Source organism: Acartia tonsa, chromosome 4, assembly GCF_053477335.1.
Source record: "Acartia tonsa isolate MP-2025a chromosome 4, ASM5347733v1, whole genome shotgun sequence".
NCBI classification, from domain to species: domain Eukaryota; kingdom Metazoa; phylum Arthropoda; class Copepoda; order Calanoida; family Acartiidae; genus Acartia; species Acartia tonsa.
The window spans coordinates 13,209,915-13,229,913 of NC_137263.1; the positions used below are offsets into that span (position 1 = coordinate 13,209,915).

A 19,999-nucleotide genomic window follows, 5' to 3' on the forward strand; every position below is an offset into this window, starting at 1 on the left:
GGACAAGGATTAATATAAGCTTAGCTAGAGGTAGCTTAACAATTATACTAAAGTTTTTTTAATAACAAAATGTTAATAATTCCAAAATACCTGGTTGTATAGTTTTACTAAAACAATAAACCTTGATTGGTTGGATAAGATTTAAACAAAAGTAATTTTGATTATCATCATTGGGTGCAAACATTAATTTATCGTCCATTGTCTTATCCCTTAAGATCCCTAATTACATAAACATATGTACTCAAGCTACTCATATGTAAAACCCACAGAGATATAAAGGGATAAGACAATGGCCAATTATTAATGCACATTCCTAATGATAATTCACAAAATAATTTCTTATTTATTAGCTTAAAAATAAAATCTGATACTTTGCAAGAAGGGAGGGGACATCTACCTTCCTTTAGTTTTAGACTAACCCATTCTATTTTCTCCTCCTTGTTTATCTTATCCTGTTTTAAATACATATGAAAATTGTTGAATAAAAAGTTTTTAAAATATCAATATGTTTTAAATGGACATATTTAATTTCTGATAACAATTATGGAGTTGCTTCGCTATAAAAAAAATTTATTCAACTGTTACAGGAATCATCATATAAAGTTTGAGATCGATATAACAATTCTAACATGCCTTAACTTAATTTAAAAATCAATATTTTTCAAATCATAGGTCAACCTATTTTCTCTAACAATGATAGAGTTGCTAAGCTCTGTAAATTGTACTTAAATATCACAGAAATCATCATGCTAAGTTTAAATCAATAGGCGAATTCTAAAATATAATTATATGCAATATGCATCATTGACAAAAATTTTAAATATTTGAAAGATTTAAAAAGTGCCTTGTTAACTTGTTAAGACTACCTTTGTTATTAATATACCCTCCTACTATTATTTAATTTTAAAAGCGAAGCTTTTCTAATATTAGGGTTGGTCCTTACATCCCTCTGTCCGTCCGTCACAGATAGCTTTTTTCATTAATTTAGGCATGTCAGAATTGTCCTATCAATTTCAAACTTTGCATGGTGATTCCTGTATTAGTTAGGTACGATTTAGAAAGCGTAGTAACACTATAATCATACATGAATGTCCGTAAGTCCATTTTAAACATATTGATTTTTTTACTTCTTTAACAACAACTTTTTATGTGATCTAATTATCCGATTGATCTGATTTTTGGTATACTGATTCCTGTGACAACAATATACATTATTATAAGCGAAGCAACTCTATAATCAAGTCCTTAAAATGTAAGTATGTCAAAAATGTCTAAAAAACATTATACTGTGTAAAGAAGTTTTACAACAAATTTACTTCCAACTTTGCTTTGACTCCTATAAATTATATTCTGATTATTCAGTTCTAACACTATACAAGTTTTAATGTCCATTTGTCCTATCGTTTCAGAGCTTTGCTTTTATGGATGTTGTCATCCTTGTTTAATTTAGGAGGGGGCAGGGTATTTTTTCATTTAACTTTGGTTTAATTTATACAGCTTTTTGGTTCCGATATCTAAACAATGTATACTACTAAATTTGTTGGTTTCATTAAGTTCGTTTGTCATTTATTAGCTTTACTTTTAAGGATGTTGTCATCCTTGTTTAAAAGATAGAAACAGGGGAAAAATTTGGTGAAAAGATATTTAAGTTGTAAAAATAACATAAATAAATAAATAACAAGAACAAACATATTGAAATATTATCTCTTTAGAAACATAAGAGAGAAGAAAATATAAATCATTTACACATAATGTTAAAAATAAGAAATATATTATCAAAGCTTTTAAGATATTTTATTTAACATCAAAGTTGGTTTTACTAATTTTGACGAATTTATTTGAATCTATTGGATTGGGATATATGAATCCCAACACAATAATATTTAATGAAAAATAAAACAATAGCCTCTCATATATCAGCAAGGCTTATCTAAAATTCTATAAAAAATGGCCAGCCCATTAACAAGTCCTACTAGATTTTTATTTTGTTTATATCAATCAAAAGATAAATCATTAGTAAGCTTTGCTCCTACATATTTGTATGTTGCCCAGAGGTAATTTGTATTTTTTAACAGATTTATTTGAGGATTTTTAGTGGTCCTTTTTTAAGGAAAAAATTATAAATAATACAAAGGGAAAAGGGGAGATATATAGGTAAGTAATTTTAAAATTTAAAACAAAGGTTGTTAAACATTATATAAAATGGTGAAGGAAGTGAAATTTGACATTGACCTACTTTGGGTCGGAAATTCATTATAAAACAGGGAACATGCACAAAACTTTTTAGCCCCTTAGCTTTAAACTGAACTGTGATAATAGGGGGGGGGGGGCATTCAACACCCCACCCCCCTGACCGATTAAGGTTAGGCAAGGGTCCCGAAAGTTAAGGGTTAAATGAGATGCCAATTAGTTTAAATTATGAACATAATAAATGTATTCAAGTTACTAAATATCATTATGTAATTATTCCTAGCCTATTTACTTTTCTCTATATCCACGGAAATGTCGTTTTAAGTGGGGGGTTGACAAGGGATAGGGAAAAATATGCTTCAAGTATTTCAAGAACTCTTTTTGTATTGAAATCTTTAAATCTTAGAAAAGAAACTGATAGGAAGGGTTAGGTAGGAGGGATTTGGGAAGATTTACTAGATGGTTTGCAAAAAAAGTAATTTTTGTCATTATGTTTAGAAAAAAATCATATCAAGCACATAAACTAAACATCTAATAACAATTTTTGATTACATATTTCTGTCCTAATGTGTTATTTACTTTTTCTTTTACAAGTTCACTTTTATTACTAAGTGAACTTGAAAACTCTTCCAACCTTTGTAAGATATGCTTAAAAAAAACAAATGATAATGCACAAAATTACCCCTTCTGTAGATGAAAATTAGTAGTTGAACACTGAATTAACCAACCAATCAAATTCACTTTGGTCACCCAAGTTGTTAAGCCAACAAATAAGAAAACATTATTATAAAACTTTGGGTACTAGTGTAATAAACAGCCCATATTTCCTTCTCCCCCCCCCTCCTCTTCCACTCCATCCTATTCTATAAAGTAGTAAGCTTTTTTTGTCTGTAGTGAAGGATCTTGCTAACCGCTGAACCGATAAATAAAGTTTTTTTTTTATGGGAACCCGTCAACACATTTAGCTGTGCGGACGAGATAGCACATCATTTTATATGATTAAAGAAACAGAAATACTTTGCAGTAGGGGAGATTTGAATATGCTTTTAATCTAACATTTATGTGGTGATGAATAAATTATCAAATTACATAAAATTATTAAATTCATAATGAAGCTACTCTGTTATTGAAAATTTCGTTATCATTTACGTAAAATACTGTCCAACAAACAATTAACCCTTTGATTGCACGAATTTTTTTCTGAAAAGTTCTAACTGTAATTGTTAACGAGTTGCGCCTTTTTAAAGGCCAAGGCATTATCCCTTCTCTAACTGTTTATGACGATCACATGACAAATCCAAAGTAGAGAGGATTTTTAATAACTTTAGTTATGATCTAGTGTCAGTCTTACATTCGAACCTATCACCTCAATTTTTAAATTAACAAAAAGAGCTAACCGTTACGAACGGACGACCTTAATTGTAGTTTTATAAAAAAAATACTAAAATGAAAATTATTTCATATTTCATTCTGAATACTGAAAAAGAAAAAAAATATTATTATTACTTATCATGCTGTGCTAATTTTGAATAATTTCATCCTTTTAATCAATTTTATCAAAATCTTTGGAAAGGTTGTGTGATTTAAACAAGACATTTTTGGTTTTCATATGTGAAAACTCTTAAACTGGCTCTAAAAAAAATATTGAGAGCCACTACATATTAGATTCCAATGTTTATCTCTAGATCAAGGTATTTATGACTTGGTGCTTATCTTAGCTAAAATCTTTTACATATAAGATTCAACAATGGCTCTTTAAAATTCTCCAATGAGCCGGCTCTCGGATTTTATATTAATACATATAAGTTTAATATCTTAACAAAACAGCACGATAAAGTCCACATAAACACAAATTTTTTAATTAAAAAAGGAAAAACCATCTATGAAACGTTGTAGGTTAAGAGTTCCAGTTTTGGTTCTGACCACGCCATACCAAAGATGTTAAATATACTACTATTTATACTTGTCGTTGGAGTTATAATCGACTTTTAAAAAAGTCAATGTAAACTCTCAAAAGCTGAGTGTTTGTTATTGAATGCAACAATGTACAATTAAAAAATACACTTTTATTTACGGGTTAGATAATAAAACAGAAAGACAGAGTTAGTTATAGAGAAGCTTAGCTCCAGTCAATAATGTCGTGAAGTAAGAATTTGGCCTTAATGTGCTTAATCAATATAGGTAAAATGGGCTTATAACGAGTTAGGTAGAAAAGGTGTCGGTTCGCCCGTCAAAATCAATTTAATCTTCAAAATTTGACCATTATATAAATGAAGTTTTATGAAAAGAGATTAAATGTATGTTTGTTTGTCACGAAGAAGCTCAGGGATGGCTCTGCAATACAAATGGACATAATAATGGATAAAAGATATAAGTGGATATAGACAGAGGAAAATTTATCGTCAATTTATCTTGCTAATATGGACCTAATTTTTTGGTCAGCTCGTTCATCAAGTAGGAGGGGAGGGGATGGGGTAAAGGGGTTGGATGGTGGGTATAGTTTTTTTTGGCAGCTACGAACCTCACTTTATCAGAGTACATGAAAATCTGGAGCAACATCCAAGTAATAATATATCGAGTTTTATATTACTCTCTGCTGAAATTAATTTCTCAGCTGACGTTAGTGTTCTATATCATGTAATAGTGCCTTAACTCTTAGCCTTTTGGGTTTATTTGGATTCCCCTCCCTCCTAAATTAATATCTTTAAAAAAAGGAAAATATTAGGGGTAGCTTTTTTGTGGCCATTTTCTCATACCTATCTTACCCTCTACCCCTGTGAAATAGCTTAAAACCCGCCCTGGACTAATGCAAAATTTTTCTGTTAAATGATCTATCCAGTAGCTTACAAGATCTTAGCTGACACAAACTCACAAACACACAAACAACCTGCTACTTTATTTTAAAGGAAGTATATTCAAATACTTGTTTGGAATAAAAGCGATTCGTTTTAAGATATGAAGAAAAATTTCGTGTTAAAGATACATTGTCCATTTATTCAATCTTTTTATTCAATCACAAAGATGATCAGATTAAACAGAATATAATTATTTCACATACTTATTTTTTTTGTAGCGAAGCTACTCTACATTTAGGAAACATTAATAATTCTCATTTTGTGAGTTAACAGCTTTTTGGAGTAATATTTTTAGCATGTGATTATAATTTTTTCTTGAGGTTGCAAAAAATGACTGTGTGAAATCTTTCTGTATTTCCTATTTCTATCTTGTTATGGCTGCGCTACTTATAGACCAAATTATCCTTGTTAACCGTATACAATATACATTATACATAGAGTAATATATTTAAAGCATGGTACCTCGTAATTCAGTGCAATTTATGACTAGTTGTAATGGTAAAATAGTAATCACTTTTGACGTTTTTAGTTACATAAAACTTTTTTTATGATTTCGCATAAACTGAAAAAATGTAAAATAAATTTTAAGTAAAAAGGCAATGCCATATGAATTTATTATTGACTAGCAAGAAGTTTTGCCAAATTTTTTTTTGGTTACGGCCGATGTGTTTAAAAAAAAGTAATGTGTTGTCCTTAGTAGAAAAAAATATAAAAAAATATTATACTTTTAAAGTTTTTAAGTGTCAGTCTTATACATAAATGCAAAAAAAACAAATAAAACTTTGTTAATCATTTAAAAACATAATTTAAATTAAAACTTTTATAGTATTAAAAAAAATATTCTCTTAATGCAAATGAATAAAAAATATAACATATAAGATAAACAAAATGGAAGAACTTGAAAAAAATCCATAAAAAATATACAAATTACACAAAATATAGAGAATAGTTATATAAAAATTTTGATAAAATTATAGAGAAAGTTAAAAAGATTTTTTTCCGTGGAAAATAATAACAAATTTACTGGCGGATTAGAAATATTTAATAAGGACTAGAAAAAAACTAGATATTTTTCTGATTCAATTTAACGTTATTTCACTTTATCACTTTTTAGCAAGAATTTGCTCCTTGTTTTCATGATTTCTAGAAAAGGTAAACTGTCTCTTTTCACAAATAAATGTTTCATAAACTCTTTTATTTTAACTTTAACATAATAGTTTATTATTTTAATGTTTTTAAGAATGAAATTTTCATTTGATTGTCTTCACTCATATATACATACACCAACATTAGAATTAGAATATCCTAGAATTTTTTCAAAAAAAGTTTATTTGTTCATTGGTTGTTTGAGGCTGGATTTTTTTGCACTAGTTCTGAGTACTGTAGTCAGCTCCTTGGTAATCTTTTCACTTGGCTTCCCATAAACTGTATTGTGCTTCACATCCTGAAATAGGAAAAAGTTTATTTATTAACAATTATTCATTATTTATGAAAGACCAAAATAGATAAGATAAAAAATATAATATTTCAGTTTTAACTTGACTTTTTTGAATTTTACTAAAAATGGAAATTTATAACCATTATAAGAATGAAAGTTTTATGAAAGTTTTCAGACACAATCCTACAAAATATCTCCCATTGGTTTATCTAACGTACAATTTAAGGCATACATATCTTAGATATGTTTATCAACTTTATGTCATTATACTCGTTAAAAATTAAAATATTAATAGGATGCAATGAGAAGACATAATTTCATTTTGAACCCAGTAATAGTGTCGGACTGATTTTGACGTAACCAAAAAAATTAGCCAATGAGAGTACATTATTGACCAATGGTAAAATTCATAGTGGCCTCTCATTGGCTAATTTTTTTTGTTACGTCATAATCAGTCCGACACTAATACTGGGTTTTTTAATTTTTAATATATTTTATAGAGATGCCTCGCTTTTAATATTGTACCTTGTTGTTCTATGATTCATTTATCAAAAAAGAATAATTATAACATACAAAACTTTGTTGTCAAAAAGTGAAAACGAAAAGAGCTAGTCTTCTACGGACGTACGGACCTACCTTAATTATAGAAAACCTTTGATTTTTAAAACAACAAAACAGGAAGACAAATCTTTTGCGACATACTTTTCATAAACCTTAAGCATTCCATCGAATAACTACTGAATGATTTGGAAGAAGTGAAAACTATAAATATTTGTTTATCAAGCAAATAGTAAAAAATGATTTATTTGAAAAAGAACCAAACAAAGAACCAATATCAAGATCAAACTTCTGTTTAATTTGAATAGCAAATTAAATGAAATGTTTAGAAATGTCTAATCATAGATGTGACTTGTAACTATACCTCTACAAAGGTTTAACTAACCATCATTGATTTTACAACAATAACATATTTTGCAATTAGATATCTAATACCCCCTCCCCCCTCCCATCCTCCACTTTCCAAAATAATATCATTGTTGAAAAAAAGTTTATTATTAGGTAATTTTAAAGATTGGGTGTAGCATAAACGTGGAGATTATGGCAGGGGAAAAATTGTCGTCAATTTAGCTTGCAATCATAGACATAATTTAATGGTTAGTTCGTTTATCCAGTGGGAGGGGAGGGGTTATGATGGTTTACTTGCGAATTTTAGTATTTCACTGATTTCTACCAATGTTAGTTTATCAGAGTGATATTGCAAAATGAAAAAAGAGAGCTTAATAAAAAGATTTATTTGTTGTGCTTAAAACTTTTTGTTAATCAACAAGGGTAGTTATATCAAAGCAATGCAACAAGGAATTATTATATTCTAAATATACTTTTATCAACGAACTTAAACAATCAGTATGAAGTGGAGCAAATGCCTATTTTACTAAAACAATTAAAGGTTTGTTTGTCTATGGTGTTTGTTACTTGAGATAACTAAAACGGCCATTCGGAGTAGACTTCAAGAAATTTATAAGTCACCAAAATGTACAGGAAAATTTGCAAAAGGCTAGGGGCGAATCCAGAAGGATTATAAAAAAGTGTAAAATGTCACTGCACTTACTCAACCACCTAGTTCCACTTTTTTTTATTGAGGTATAAAAAACCACCTCCTTTTGGCGAACTTCGTGCTAGGGCAATTGGTGTGTGTGTGTGTGTGTGTGTGTGTGCATGTGTGAGCATTTTTAGTGGGTGTGTAAATATATAAGCACAGTTTAGGAAAAATATAATAACATTCGCAAAAATCACTTTAGGCGGTGTTTCACGAGAAGGGTGAAGGTGGATTGTTTGAAGTATTTTTATTATCAAATTAATTTTGTTGTAGTGAAATTTGCTAAACTGTTTTTAGACATATTCTCAACAACTTTTGCTGAAACATTTTTATTTTATTTTTGCTATTGTGAAAATAGAAGTGTATTTACGGAAATGATTGCGCATATTTTTAGTACATCCTTCAACCATATATTTTATTTTTAGGCTACCTTCATAACATTTACATTTCCTAAAATAGAGGTGCTACATTATTATAGTTTTAACACTTAATTAATTTGAGCCACCGCATGCAGTAGATGACGTCATTGCCATGCCCCCCAAAACCCCTCCATGAGATACGCTAAAAATAAGAATTGGAGGTATGCCTTGGCCCGTGCAATTGCACATTTAGGACTTCCAGACAAAAGTTGCACAATCAAAGTGCTTTCTATTATGTTTTGTCGACATAATATCAGCACTAAAGTTTAACAAGGTGTGTACAATATTTATTACACATATATAGCCCCTCTTCTAGCGTTAATTGTAACATAATTTATGTTCTCTTATAATTGTCCGCCCATAATATACACAATTTTGCACATTCATTGCAGTGGCAAAAAACAAGGGGCAATTTGCACGGGCTTGGTTTTTCTAGGAGGGGGGGGGGGCTGGTTTTATTCCAAATATTAAGAAGGTGGGAGGGGCATATCTTGTTAGTGTATGATGGGGGGGGGGGGGGGTAGCTTTCATCCGGTGATTTGTAATCTAGACGTGATCTAATCTCACGGAAAAAATGTCAAACAGTAGCTGTAATATTTTTATTTCTTTTCAGACAACATACAATCTATCTTTCTATCCATTGGTTATGAAATTTTTATTGTATCAAAAGTAATTTTATCATAATTTGATAAAAAAAATATTTAAGACCTTTTAGATTTTAAAGAACAGAAATTTTCAAAGCAATTAAAAAGCAGCATATTATTTTTTTTGGCTAGGCTCTATAGTGTTTTTAAAAATTACTTTTTCGATTACATTTAAAAAGCGAAGAATAGTTATTTCTCGCATCGTATTATAAACGTCTTTCCACGGATATAGACTGTACAATTATAAGATTAAAACTAGTTTTTTTAGCTACGAGGTGCCGAGGGCACCGGCTAAAAAACTGGTTTTAATCTTTTGATTGTACATTTTTATATTCGTAGAAAGCTGGATATAATACGATGCTAGACATAGTTTTTTCGTATGGATGAGAACCCCGGATTCGAATGAATACGAGAAAATATTTTTCCAATTTTAACTCGTGGTCAACTTTAAAGATTTTGAGCATTTTAAGATTTCTGGGTTTGTTTGAAATGAAGATATTATGAACAATTTTGTTGTTTGCCAAAATTATGAAAAGTTGCTGTAAACCATTTTTTGGTGTTTGTACATTTATTGCATTTTTTTTTGCATGGAAAGTTAATAATAAATAAAATGTTGGTTTTTTGATGGGCAATGAAAATTTTCGCAATATTGATTTATCAATTGAAACTTCATAAAATTTAAAAAAAATTCAATCATGTTTTAAATTATGTATAATGTATATTAATTAAGTGGTAATTATCTTAAACAAAATTTTTGAAATGCCAAAGTAATTTCATTATAAAATAATCTCGAATTTTTACTTATCTTTGGTAAGTTGCTAAAATAGTTATTCAATATATTTAAATATTAATAATAGAAACAATTCTGACTATTCTTTTCAAATCATTAGAAATATAATCTTTTTTTTATCGATTTTTGGACAAGGACAATTTGGTCCAAAAGAATAATGATAATAATACTCTAGAGAAAGAAATATGTGACAAACTGTAATTGATATTGTTAAAGAAAGAGTCAAACATACATTTAGGGTAAAATAAATCACTACAGATTGTCTGATTGACAAGCATGGTAAAGCATTGCTAAAAATCCTTTTTTTCATTGTAGAGACACCAAATAATGTTGTGTGCATATTCCTTCTTCACCAATTCTTTCATGTTACACAGTTGCAGACTTGAAAATATCAAACACCAAACATACAAACAACCATTTAATTGCTTGACCTTTGTCTAGAGGTCCTAAGCGTGCACTAAATAGATTACACATTTGAATGGGTAAATAGCATTACCCTTACTTTGATGCAATAAATAGCAATAGTATTTCTGTAGTATGTCACTATTTGGTCAAAACTCTAACCCACCACCTCCCCAATCGAAAGCAGAACTTTGATACTAATGTTACGAATCATATAAAGATGAAAATAGATTTTAATTAATTTTATTAGGAAAGAAAGTTTATTTTTACCAACTTTTTTAATTGTTATTGTATACCCCTATACTATTGTTTTCAAATACAAAAACTGCCTTTAAAAGTTTGACTCAAGTCTCCAACTGTTACAGTTAGATAATTTACATTCTTACTCATTCCACACAAGGATATTAGACACACATAGGAATTAACAATAATAACCAACAATATATTCTTATTCAATAAAACAAACAAAAAAGGATTGTAATATCTCCTAATGAAAGAATGCAATTATGTAAATAACTTATGTACCTATGCGCGTGTTTGTTTGTTATGCGCATTTTTCCATATCAAAAATGAAATAACCGTGAATGTGAAAAATGTCCACGGCATTCTTGCGCTTGACTCAGTGCCTCCTCACCTTTCCTTGCCATTGCTTGCATGGTTCCTCATTATTCTTCCTCTCATAACATTCATTTAATTAATCTAATGTCATGATATTTTATCTACCTTCCACTTTAGTCTAGTTCCAGCCTTTGATCCTTGGTGTACTCCACAAAATCTCCATTCCCGCATTCCCACCTTTCCCTCTGACACACATATTATGTTTTTTGGATTTATGATTCGAATGCAAATTTTGCTAGAACTCATATTTTATAAATGCAATGTACAAAAAAAGCTTTCTAGGACATTTGCTATACAACATGATAATATTTTAGTATAGGTAAAAACCCTAAACTAACTAAACATTTAAAACAGCATGTTTAAATCTTTGTTTATAATGTGTTCTTGTTGAATATTTGAAGATCCAAGTCCATAATGTCTGAATGTTACCGCCCAAATAAAGCTCATTTACATAAATATTTTCTACTTTTATAGATTTTATAAATTTTTTCAAAGATTTTTTTCATTAGTTTAATACTTTGTTTGTTTTTAAGTTGATAAGTTTGAAGTTTGAGTGTAATTTTTTTTCTTTCTTTGTGTTTATGTATGAAGGGGGGCAAAAAGTGTAAGTATTAATCATGATAATATGTGTGTGTGTGTGTGTGTATGTGTGAGTGTGTGTGTAAAGAATGAGGAATGGTAAGAAAACGGTACCTAACTGAAGAATGACAACATGTAAGTTTGCAGATTTTCTTAATTGCGTAATTGAAATTATGTACATACAATTACTAACTTCAAAACTCGGGCGTGCACAAGGGGGGGCATGCAAATGATTAAATCTTTGCACAACAATGCATTAAACATTAGTTTGCCAAATAAAAACTAATACCATATATTGAAAGACTTAATGTCATTGTTAGATTAGATCATCTTTAAATGGAAGATTTTTATTTCTAGTAGCAATAACTTGTTTGTCATCATGTCGTAGGTTTTTTTTATGTCAGCAATGGCAATCTTTTAAGTAATGTTAGAATTAATGAACAAAAATTGGAAATAAATATATTTGTATTATAGGTTCAAAAAATCTTCAGATAATCTGTCCCTGCTCAGTAAGTTGAGTATAACAAGGACAATAGTATCCATAAGTAGTGCAGGAATAGATTGAAATTAATATTTCACATAAAGAGGACAAAAAAGTATTATACAGGGTGTAATCATTAAAATGTTAGTTCCATTTTGATTGTGAGAGATACACCATAAGATATTTTATTTCAATATTTATATTGACATAATGTTTTATGTTATTGTGTGCATACTTAACTCAGCCTGACGGACAGACATACCCTAGTTTTAGAGTAGCTTCGCTTCTAAAATGCACATTTTGTTATTTTTGTGCCACATTTGTTGGCACTTACATAAACAACTTTCAAATAAAAGAAAAGATGGAATTGTAAAAGACATGATTCCAGGCTTTTTTGTTGCATAAGATCTCTAAAAGTATTATGTTTCCTGTTAAGAGGCTTTAACGTTCACATTGACTTGTCCGCTAGTCGAAATTTGTACAACACAGCGTTATGCTAAAGATGTTAAACAAATGTCAGACGCGTGGCCTTGAAAGTAAAAGAGATTTTGCCCTGTCAAACTGAAAATACTTTCAGACAAATGCCAAGAAATCAAATGGTTGATTGTCCTTTAAAAGATTTACGCTAAAGTAGACAAGTGGCACTAGCAATATAATTCTATATTTTTTTTCTAAATTTTAATAAAATATTTTTTTTCTTTCTTTGGATGAATTCATTCATGAAATAACTGTTTTGCCTGTGATTTTATGCAGTTTAAAATAGTGACAGTGTTAACTGATATAGAGGCTTCAATACTACGTTACTATTCTTTACGTTAAATCACATTTTAAGGATTACTCTGTTATGTATATCGTCTTTTTTCACTCAAATTGTCAAAATTTAGTGAAGCTTTTTAAAGTGCCTATAAAAAATGACGTTATACTGGCCTATCTATGGTCAATTAAAATGTATTGTGGCCTGTCATAGGTAATGTAGTATGTGTGTATCGGTTTATTATTGGTCATTTGTATTGTATGACGTCATTTTTTTTATAGGCATTATAAAGAGCTTAGATTTTAATTTTACTACTTGAATTTAATATAAGGCGATTATAAAAATAACATTATGAGTTTAGTGTTATGTTTATTGTGTATAAAATTAATAACAAGGATGACAACATTCATAAGTAGCGAATCAAAAATCATGGAATTTAATTGACTTGCAATGTCATAACAAAGGATAGAAAGAAATTACGAGACCGACAGACAGACGGACAAAACAATACATAGAACAGATGCGCATATGTAAAAGAAATCTTTACAAAGGTTTACAGCTATCTTCAAAAGCAGACGGACGGACAGACAAAGTGAATTATAGAGTAGCTCTGATACTAAAAATTCCTCAGTTAATATGAACGTAAACACTAGTTAAGCATCCTTTTCAATTTTGTAAGGTTAAAACAATGCACAGTAAATAAAAACATTATCATAATTAAATAAGATTTATTTTCTTGTTAATGGGTAAATACCTAGGAACCTTTAGAAGAATTTTCCTTTTTACGTCACTTGACCACCAACTCCCACCCCCCCTTAAATTTCAATTTGAAATGTATCTCAGGGAAAGTTTCATAACAACATAGAGCTATATAGCTGGTCCCAAGGTACTGTTCAAACCAACTATTGTGAAAAAACAACTTTTTAATTGCATGATTGTTGTCTGGAGGTCTTAATTGTGCATTTCATTGTAATACGGTACATTTTAGTAGCTATAATAATAACGATGTTTGGTTTAAGATTCGAACCAATCACCTCCCCTCAAAATAGCTACAGTCTTGAACGAGTTTAAAAAGTAAAGTTGAAAAAAACGTACCAGGAAAGGGGGTACCTTAATATGTTTTTTTTTTGTCAAAATAAAGGATACTGCCAATTTTTAAATGTTTAATTATATGCTATGTGGCACCTTATCTTAATAAGGAAAATGAGCAGAACTATCATCGTAGCTAAGCAATTTTTTAAGTTTAGTGATTATAAAAGAAAAATGTATGAAAAAAATGCCATGAGAATTTTTGCAGCGATTTTAATTGATTTAATTCATGTAAAAAATTTTGCAAGTTAAAGAAAAAAAAAGAAAAAAAAAAGGAAGTGAAATGATATGAAATGATCGATGAAAAAACTGAATTACAAGTGGACAACACTGTATTAAAATCGATTTAGTGCTACAAATTATTTCAAATCTATACTGAAATATTTGTCTTCTTCTATTCGAATCTGAGAACGTATCATTATTGCCAATACAACACACACGCTCATGCCTACCCTAATAATGAAAAATGCGAGCTTAGGGCGGAACCACGGGTGTGGAATTATGTGTAAAATTAGGTAGATATATATCCATCCATAGGTCTGGAGCTACAGCTTTATGACATGTCTCATTTACACTATAATGATTCATTGCTTCGCACAAAAACATTTGAATTATAAGTTACAAAGGAAGGAATATATTTAGTTACAATCTTACATAGCAATAGTCACAGAACTCTATCCCTACTTGGATCATCTTATATTTACTTAACCTTACCTAACATAAAAACATAAAAAAACCGTTTTTTTTTGTGGTCAAACCACCGAAAAATAATAATCAAAGATAAGGGTAAAAATATTGAGGGAAAAAATGTGCCTTTAAAGCATTAGAAACTAGAAATTAGCCAATTATAAGAAATTTCAAATTTGATGCAACAAAGGTTTTTGCCTCTATTAAAGCATCTTAATTTTAGAGAAAAAAACACATACTTACATACATATTTATGTTGTTAGGTTACTAATATACCGAATTATACTCCATATACACATAGTAATATAGAGCAATATTACATGTAGAACACATAAAAGATGGGTTTATGGCATAGTTAAGCAGTGTAAACATACATGAGAGTATGGGTAGAGGTTAAGGTAACTAGAGAGAGGCAAACAACAAGTTAATGATGCCAATAACTATTTCCAACGTCACGTTGCATATAATTTAAAAGCGTAGACCCCGTTATTATCTAGATTTCTTACCGATATGTAGAAATATATATACTTATATTACTTTTAAGGCCCTTTATTCTAAAAAAATGTACCTTACCACAAAAAAAGACTTTGAAAATAATCAAACAGTCTAGACAAAATAGAGTTCCTAGTTGTCTGTTTTTGTAGAGTATTCATTATATTAAGTAAAATCTCATAAAATTGTAGACAGATTGGTCCAAAACGTTATTGTAAACTATTGTCCTTGGCAGGTTTAATACTATTTAGTAGGGATAGGCCTAGAGGAAAAGCATATCTTCCAGACCGTCCCCCACCCTTGCAAGAGAAGACCACAAAACACCTTTTTGAAAAAAATCTAAAACTCTATTTGTTCAAGCTATATTATGTTAGTTAAACAAAGGTTAATATAGCACCACAGGGGACAGAAACTTGACCTACCAATACTATACCCGCTTTAGAAATTTGACAATTTTTCTATATTAAAATACATAAAATAAATATTGTCACTTTTTATTACAAAGCCTTATTAGCCAACTATGCTCGTATATCATTCTTGCTTGTTTTTCTAATATTAATTTTGTTAATTTAAAAGTATAAAGAAGAATGCAATTTTAAATTGATTTTTGTATAAATAAATGCAAGAATAACGGCACAACCTCTTTAGTTTAAATAAAGAAAAAGAATAGCATACTTACTACATATGTACATACATTATTATATACATTAGACCTGTGCATTATTCTATCTTTAATTTATGTTTTAATTTTATTTAAGAATTACTCTAGGCTAAAATGTAGGTTTTTTTTTATCTTAAATGGGTCAAAATTCGTTTTTTACCAGATTATCATGTACTCTAAAAAAGTGAATGTAGCGGGCTAAAATAATGATTCTCCTATCACCCCTTTACCTCATCCTAACTACTGAATGAACGAACTGACCAAATAACGATGTAACCTAAATTGATGAAAATTTCCCCCCTAAAAGATCTACATTAATTTTTCTCACAAAAGAACAAAGTTGCGAAAAAAATAGTAACCTAGTTACGATATAAAATTCAATTAAAAGTTCTTGCCTCTCTTATTAATTTTAGATAAAAAAGACAATAATGGACAGATCTAATGAACATATATATATATGTATATAAATGTACATGATATGATATATGAATACAATGATATTTTATGCATTTCTTGATGTCATTCTACAAATATGCGGGGTTAATCACTTCCCAACATTCAAAAGAATATAAAAATTTGCACAAAAGAATTTATGTTGAAAATGACCAATGAGAGATAATTTTTAGGCATTTTCGAAACAATTTTTAAAGGAATTTAAACGTCAAAATGACTGACTTAGTAAAAGGAAGACAAATTTAATTCTTTAAATGTTGAATCCAATTATTTGCACATGCCAATTGGGCAAAGGCGTTTCCCTACTTTTACTCTTACAGTTTTTTTTTGCAACAGCAGATACCTATTTTAACTTCTATGATATATAGATGATTAAAGAGACTCGAACCCTATTTATTTTGAGACACTTTAATAAGGTGTTTCTTAATCTAAATATGCATTTTAAACATTTTAATTCATACCTGGAATGGAAAGTGAAGGTCAGTGAAAACAGGCCTGGCCTCTCCTCTCCAGCTGTGGCCGCGCAGGGCCGTTGTGGAGGCCAGCCTCAGCTCGGCCTGGGACAGCCGTGCCTCGCTCTGGGCCGGGGTAAGGGATCTACAAATAATTATTATTGGTGTAGTTAAATAGTTATTGTGCTTGATATCGTAATTAACTATTGTCAAGGAATATATATTTCTTGCATAAGTTTGTGGACAGCTGTATATATATACAAAATAACCGTTCTTTCTTATTTTCAGATCTGAAGACACAAAATTTCTTATAGAAAAGCAGGTTCTGATCTGCAAGGGAAAAGGTTAGACAAACTACCGAAAAATTGTAAATTTGGGCCTCAAAGATTTGAAAGGAACCCTCATTATAAAGGCTTTTCATAGTGCCTATGCAAAATGACATCATACTGACCAACCATTGCAAAATAAAATGTTTACTGGCCTTCCATTGGTAATTTAATCTGTGTAGATTGGTCATTTTATTGTATGACGTAATTTTTTAGGCTTTATAAAGAGCATCCTTATTATGCCTAGTTCAAATTAGTTGTAAGGCTCAGTTCATATGTAATATTATACTTACCTATTCCATAGCTCTGAGGTATAGAGAGGTCTCCTGGTGGAGCCCGCCCTCTCCTGAGCCACCGGAGCCAGCCCAGTGTCAGACTCGGTGTCGGAGTCGGTCTCCTGTCTGAGATCATGGTGCGAGTGGGCGTGACGCGGCAAAGATCTGCGCACATTAAAGCGGTTAACATTTTTTATTTTAAACAAAATGTTTGTTTTTTTAAAACAATTCTGAATCTTAAAATTTTACTTTATCCTTTCTAACCTAACCTAAATGATTTTAATAATTATAAATCTACTTACTATTCGTTGTTTATTAAAAGTCCATACACTTTTTCAGTGCAAGTTGTCAAATACTTTTATTTTTTAATAGGTATGTCACTTTTTAATGTACTAGCGGCTACGCCCCCTAGAAGCCTCTAGGGGCACTTAAGGTAGGAGAAGGAAAAGTCGACCTCATCCCATTTTAAATTGGAGTTTCAAAAGAGTAAAAAAAAAAATTTTTGGGGGGAGGGGGGAAAAGACACCCTCTCCAAAAATAGTTTAAAACCTTCCTAGGACCTATAAGAAGCTTCACTGTAAATAAGAACAATATCGGTTCAGCGGTAAGCGAGATCCTTCGGGACAAACAAAAAACGCTTACTACTTTATATAATAGGATGGGACTTGTTTATTGCCAGCTCAAATATAATGATAACTGTTGTGCCTGTGTGACTGACAACGATGCCGCAGAGAGCATGATCTGCGAGCTAGAGGTGGTGAGGAGCTCCTGTGTCTCCGTGACATGGCCTGTGAGGAACAACCGCAGCATCGGGTGCATTGAGCTGTAGCCCCTCGGGTCCATCCATAGCTCTCCCTAAAATTAAACAAATGTTGAAAAATATGATTTTTTCGCTATAAAATTAAACTTTATTAACATATCTGGTCTTTACACAATTTTGTCTTTAAATTATTGCATAAGAGAGTAAGGCATGGGTCAATTTTTCATCTATTACATAGCCCTGTATACATTTTTGAAATATTAATAGTATTGTTATTAGATTTTATAATTTTACAAGATGAATAAAAAGATAAAATAGCTTTTTGCTGAGCGATGCTATATTGAAAAGCATAAAAAGCCGGGGATGAGAGCAAAAAATGAATAAAATTCTTGTGACAAGAAGTATGTGTGATTAGACAGTTGACGCGTGCAACTATTTCAGGCATCGACATCCGCGTGAAACAACTTGAGGGATCGACATTTGTGAGGATTTTAAATCTTTAAAATAGATATTTGCGTTGAACTTTTTCAGATAAAGTAAGTTAGTTTTCCGCATGTTAGTTTTAACAAAAAGTTGTTTTCATGCGATAAAATATCTATCATAGAAATAGTGGTTGCATCCAAACACCTTTCCAGTAGAATACAATCAAATCAAGACTTAATACAAGTCCCAAATTTGTTTAGCCAACGATTTAAAGATCATGTTTCAAGCGACTTTGAGTACTAAAATAATTTACATCTTATTTTCTCTCTGTAAAAGAGACTTGAGTTATTCATAAGAGAGTATCGTAATATAGTTTTGTAAATTTTTAACTGCCATAAATCCGTATAATAAAGTAACAGGATGTGTGTGTATCTGAATGTACCGAAGGACCTCGGTAACCGCTGAACCTATATGGTTCTCCTATACAGTGAAGATTCTTATAGGACCTTAGATGTTTTTATTTTATTTTATCTTATAAATAAGTCTGAGTACGGTTTTAGGCTACTTTTCTGCCCTTCCTTATCCCTTCGAATATAGAGCCCCTTGGTGCTAGGGGCGCAGTCGCTAGTATATTATATATTAATACAATTTCCAATTCCAAATCAACCTAAACTGTATTATTTTATTCTGTGAAGAATAATAATTCTTAAAGAAGTTGTATCAACTTTTTTGCTTTTTATTTAAGATAGCTAGCCGGTCCTTTCAGTAAGTAGTAGATGTAAAATTTTTCATAGAATTCAGATATGCAATCGGTTTTTTTGTAGACCTCTTATTTTTTAAGTAATTTAAGTTTTTAAAAAAAATAATTAAGTCGGTTTTAAGGTACTAAAACGCAACAAAATAAAAGGAGAAAATAGCCAGTATAAACAAAAATAGTAAGATCTTTAATTTGACACCTTACTTTTAAAATTCTGTTGAGTAATTGTTGAAAAAATCTATTTTTTTAACCTCGGTTTAACCCATTAGTGCCGAACTTCCCCCCTGTCGTCAGAATCACTTGAAATTTTAAACACAGCTTCCTTAAGGGATTGTAAGACATTTGTATTTTTAGATTTTTTGATTTGTGGCATACCAAAGAAGTTTTTTTTTTGCGTCGTTTCCGACGCATTCGGACTAATCATTTTTCCCATGCGTCTATTATGTACCATATCGGACTAATCATCTTAGGCTTTTACTGTATAATCTATTAGTTGCTTCACCCCTAACCTCTAGGGTGGGTGGGGAATGTCAGAAAAATAGCATAAAACCATCCCAAGATATTTATAAAGCTTTCCTGATAAGTAAAACCAATTCAGACCCGAAATTTCTATAATCTTTAGCTTCAGACAAAAACCTTACTACTTTATAGTATGGAACACTATACTAGCAGCGGCTACGCCCCTAGAGGCATCCAGGGACCCTTGGGTTTGGGGGGAGTCAAACCCCCTCTTTCAATTACAGTTTTTAAAGAAAAATTTTTAAAAAATAATGAGAGGGGTTTATTATTTTCTAGTGGTGAATTCTTCTAGAGCGGTTGTGGTACTCTCCCCCAAAATAGTTATAAACCTTACCAGG

The 19,999-nt window shown here is 30.4% G+C and overlaps 1 protein-coding gene across 1 annotated transcript in view; it reads right to left on the reverse strand.

Annotated features, from left to right (window-relative positions):
- Positions 1-5,163: 5,163 nt before the first annotated feature.
- The window catches only part of Cad89D (cadherin 89D), a 153,213-nt gene continuing 138,377 nt past the window's right edge, over positions 5,164-19,999 (reverse strand). Inside the window, exons 21-24 of the mRNA XM_080156463.1 lie at positions 17,908-18,057; positions 17,221-17,367; positions 16,611-16,746; positions 5,164-6,489 (exon numbers count right to left, since the gene is read on the reverse strand). Of these exons, the coding sequence (XP_080012589.1) occupies positions 6,373-6,489; positions 16,611-16,746; positions 17,221-17,367; positions 17,908-18,057 (550 nt within the window). The 3' untranslated portion in view covers positions 5,164-6,372. The remainder of the gene's footprint in view (positions 6,490-16,610; positions 16,747-17,220; positions 17,368-17,907; positions 18,058-19,999) is intronic.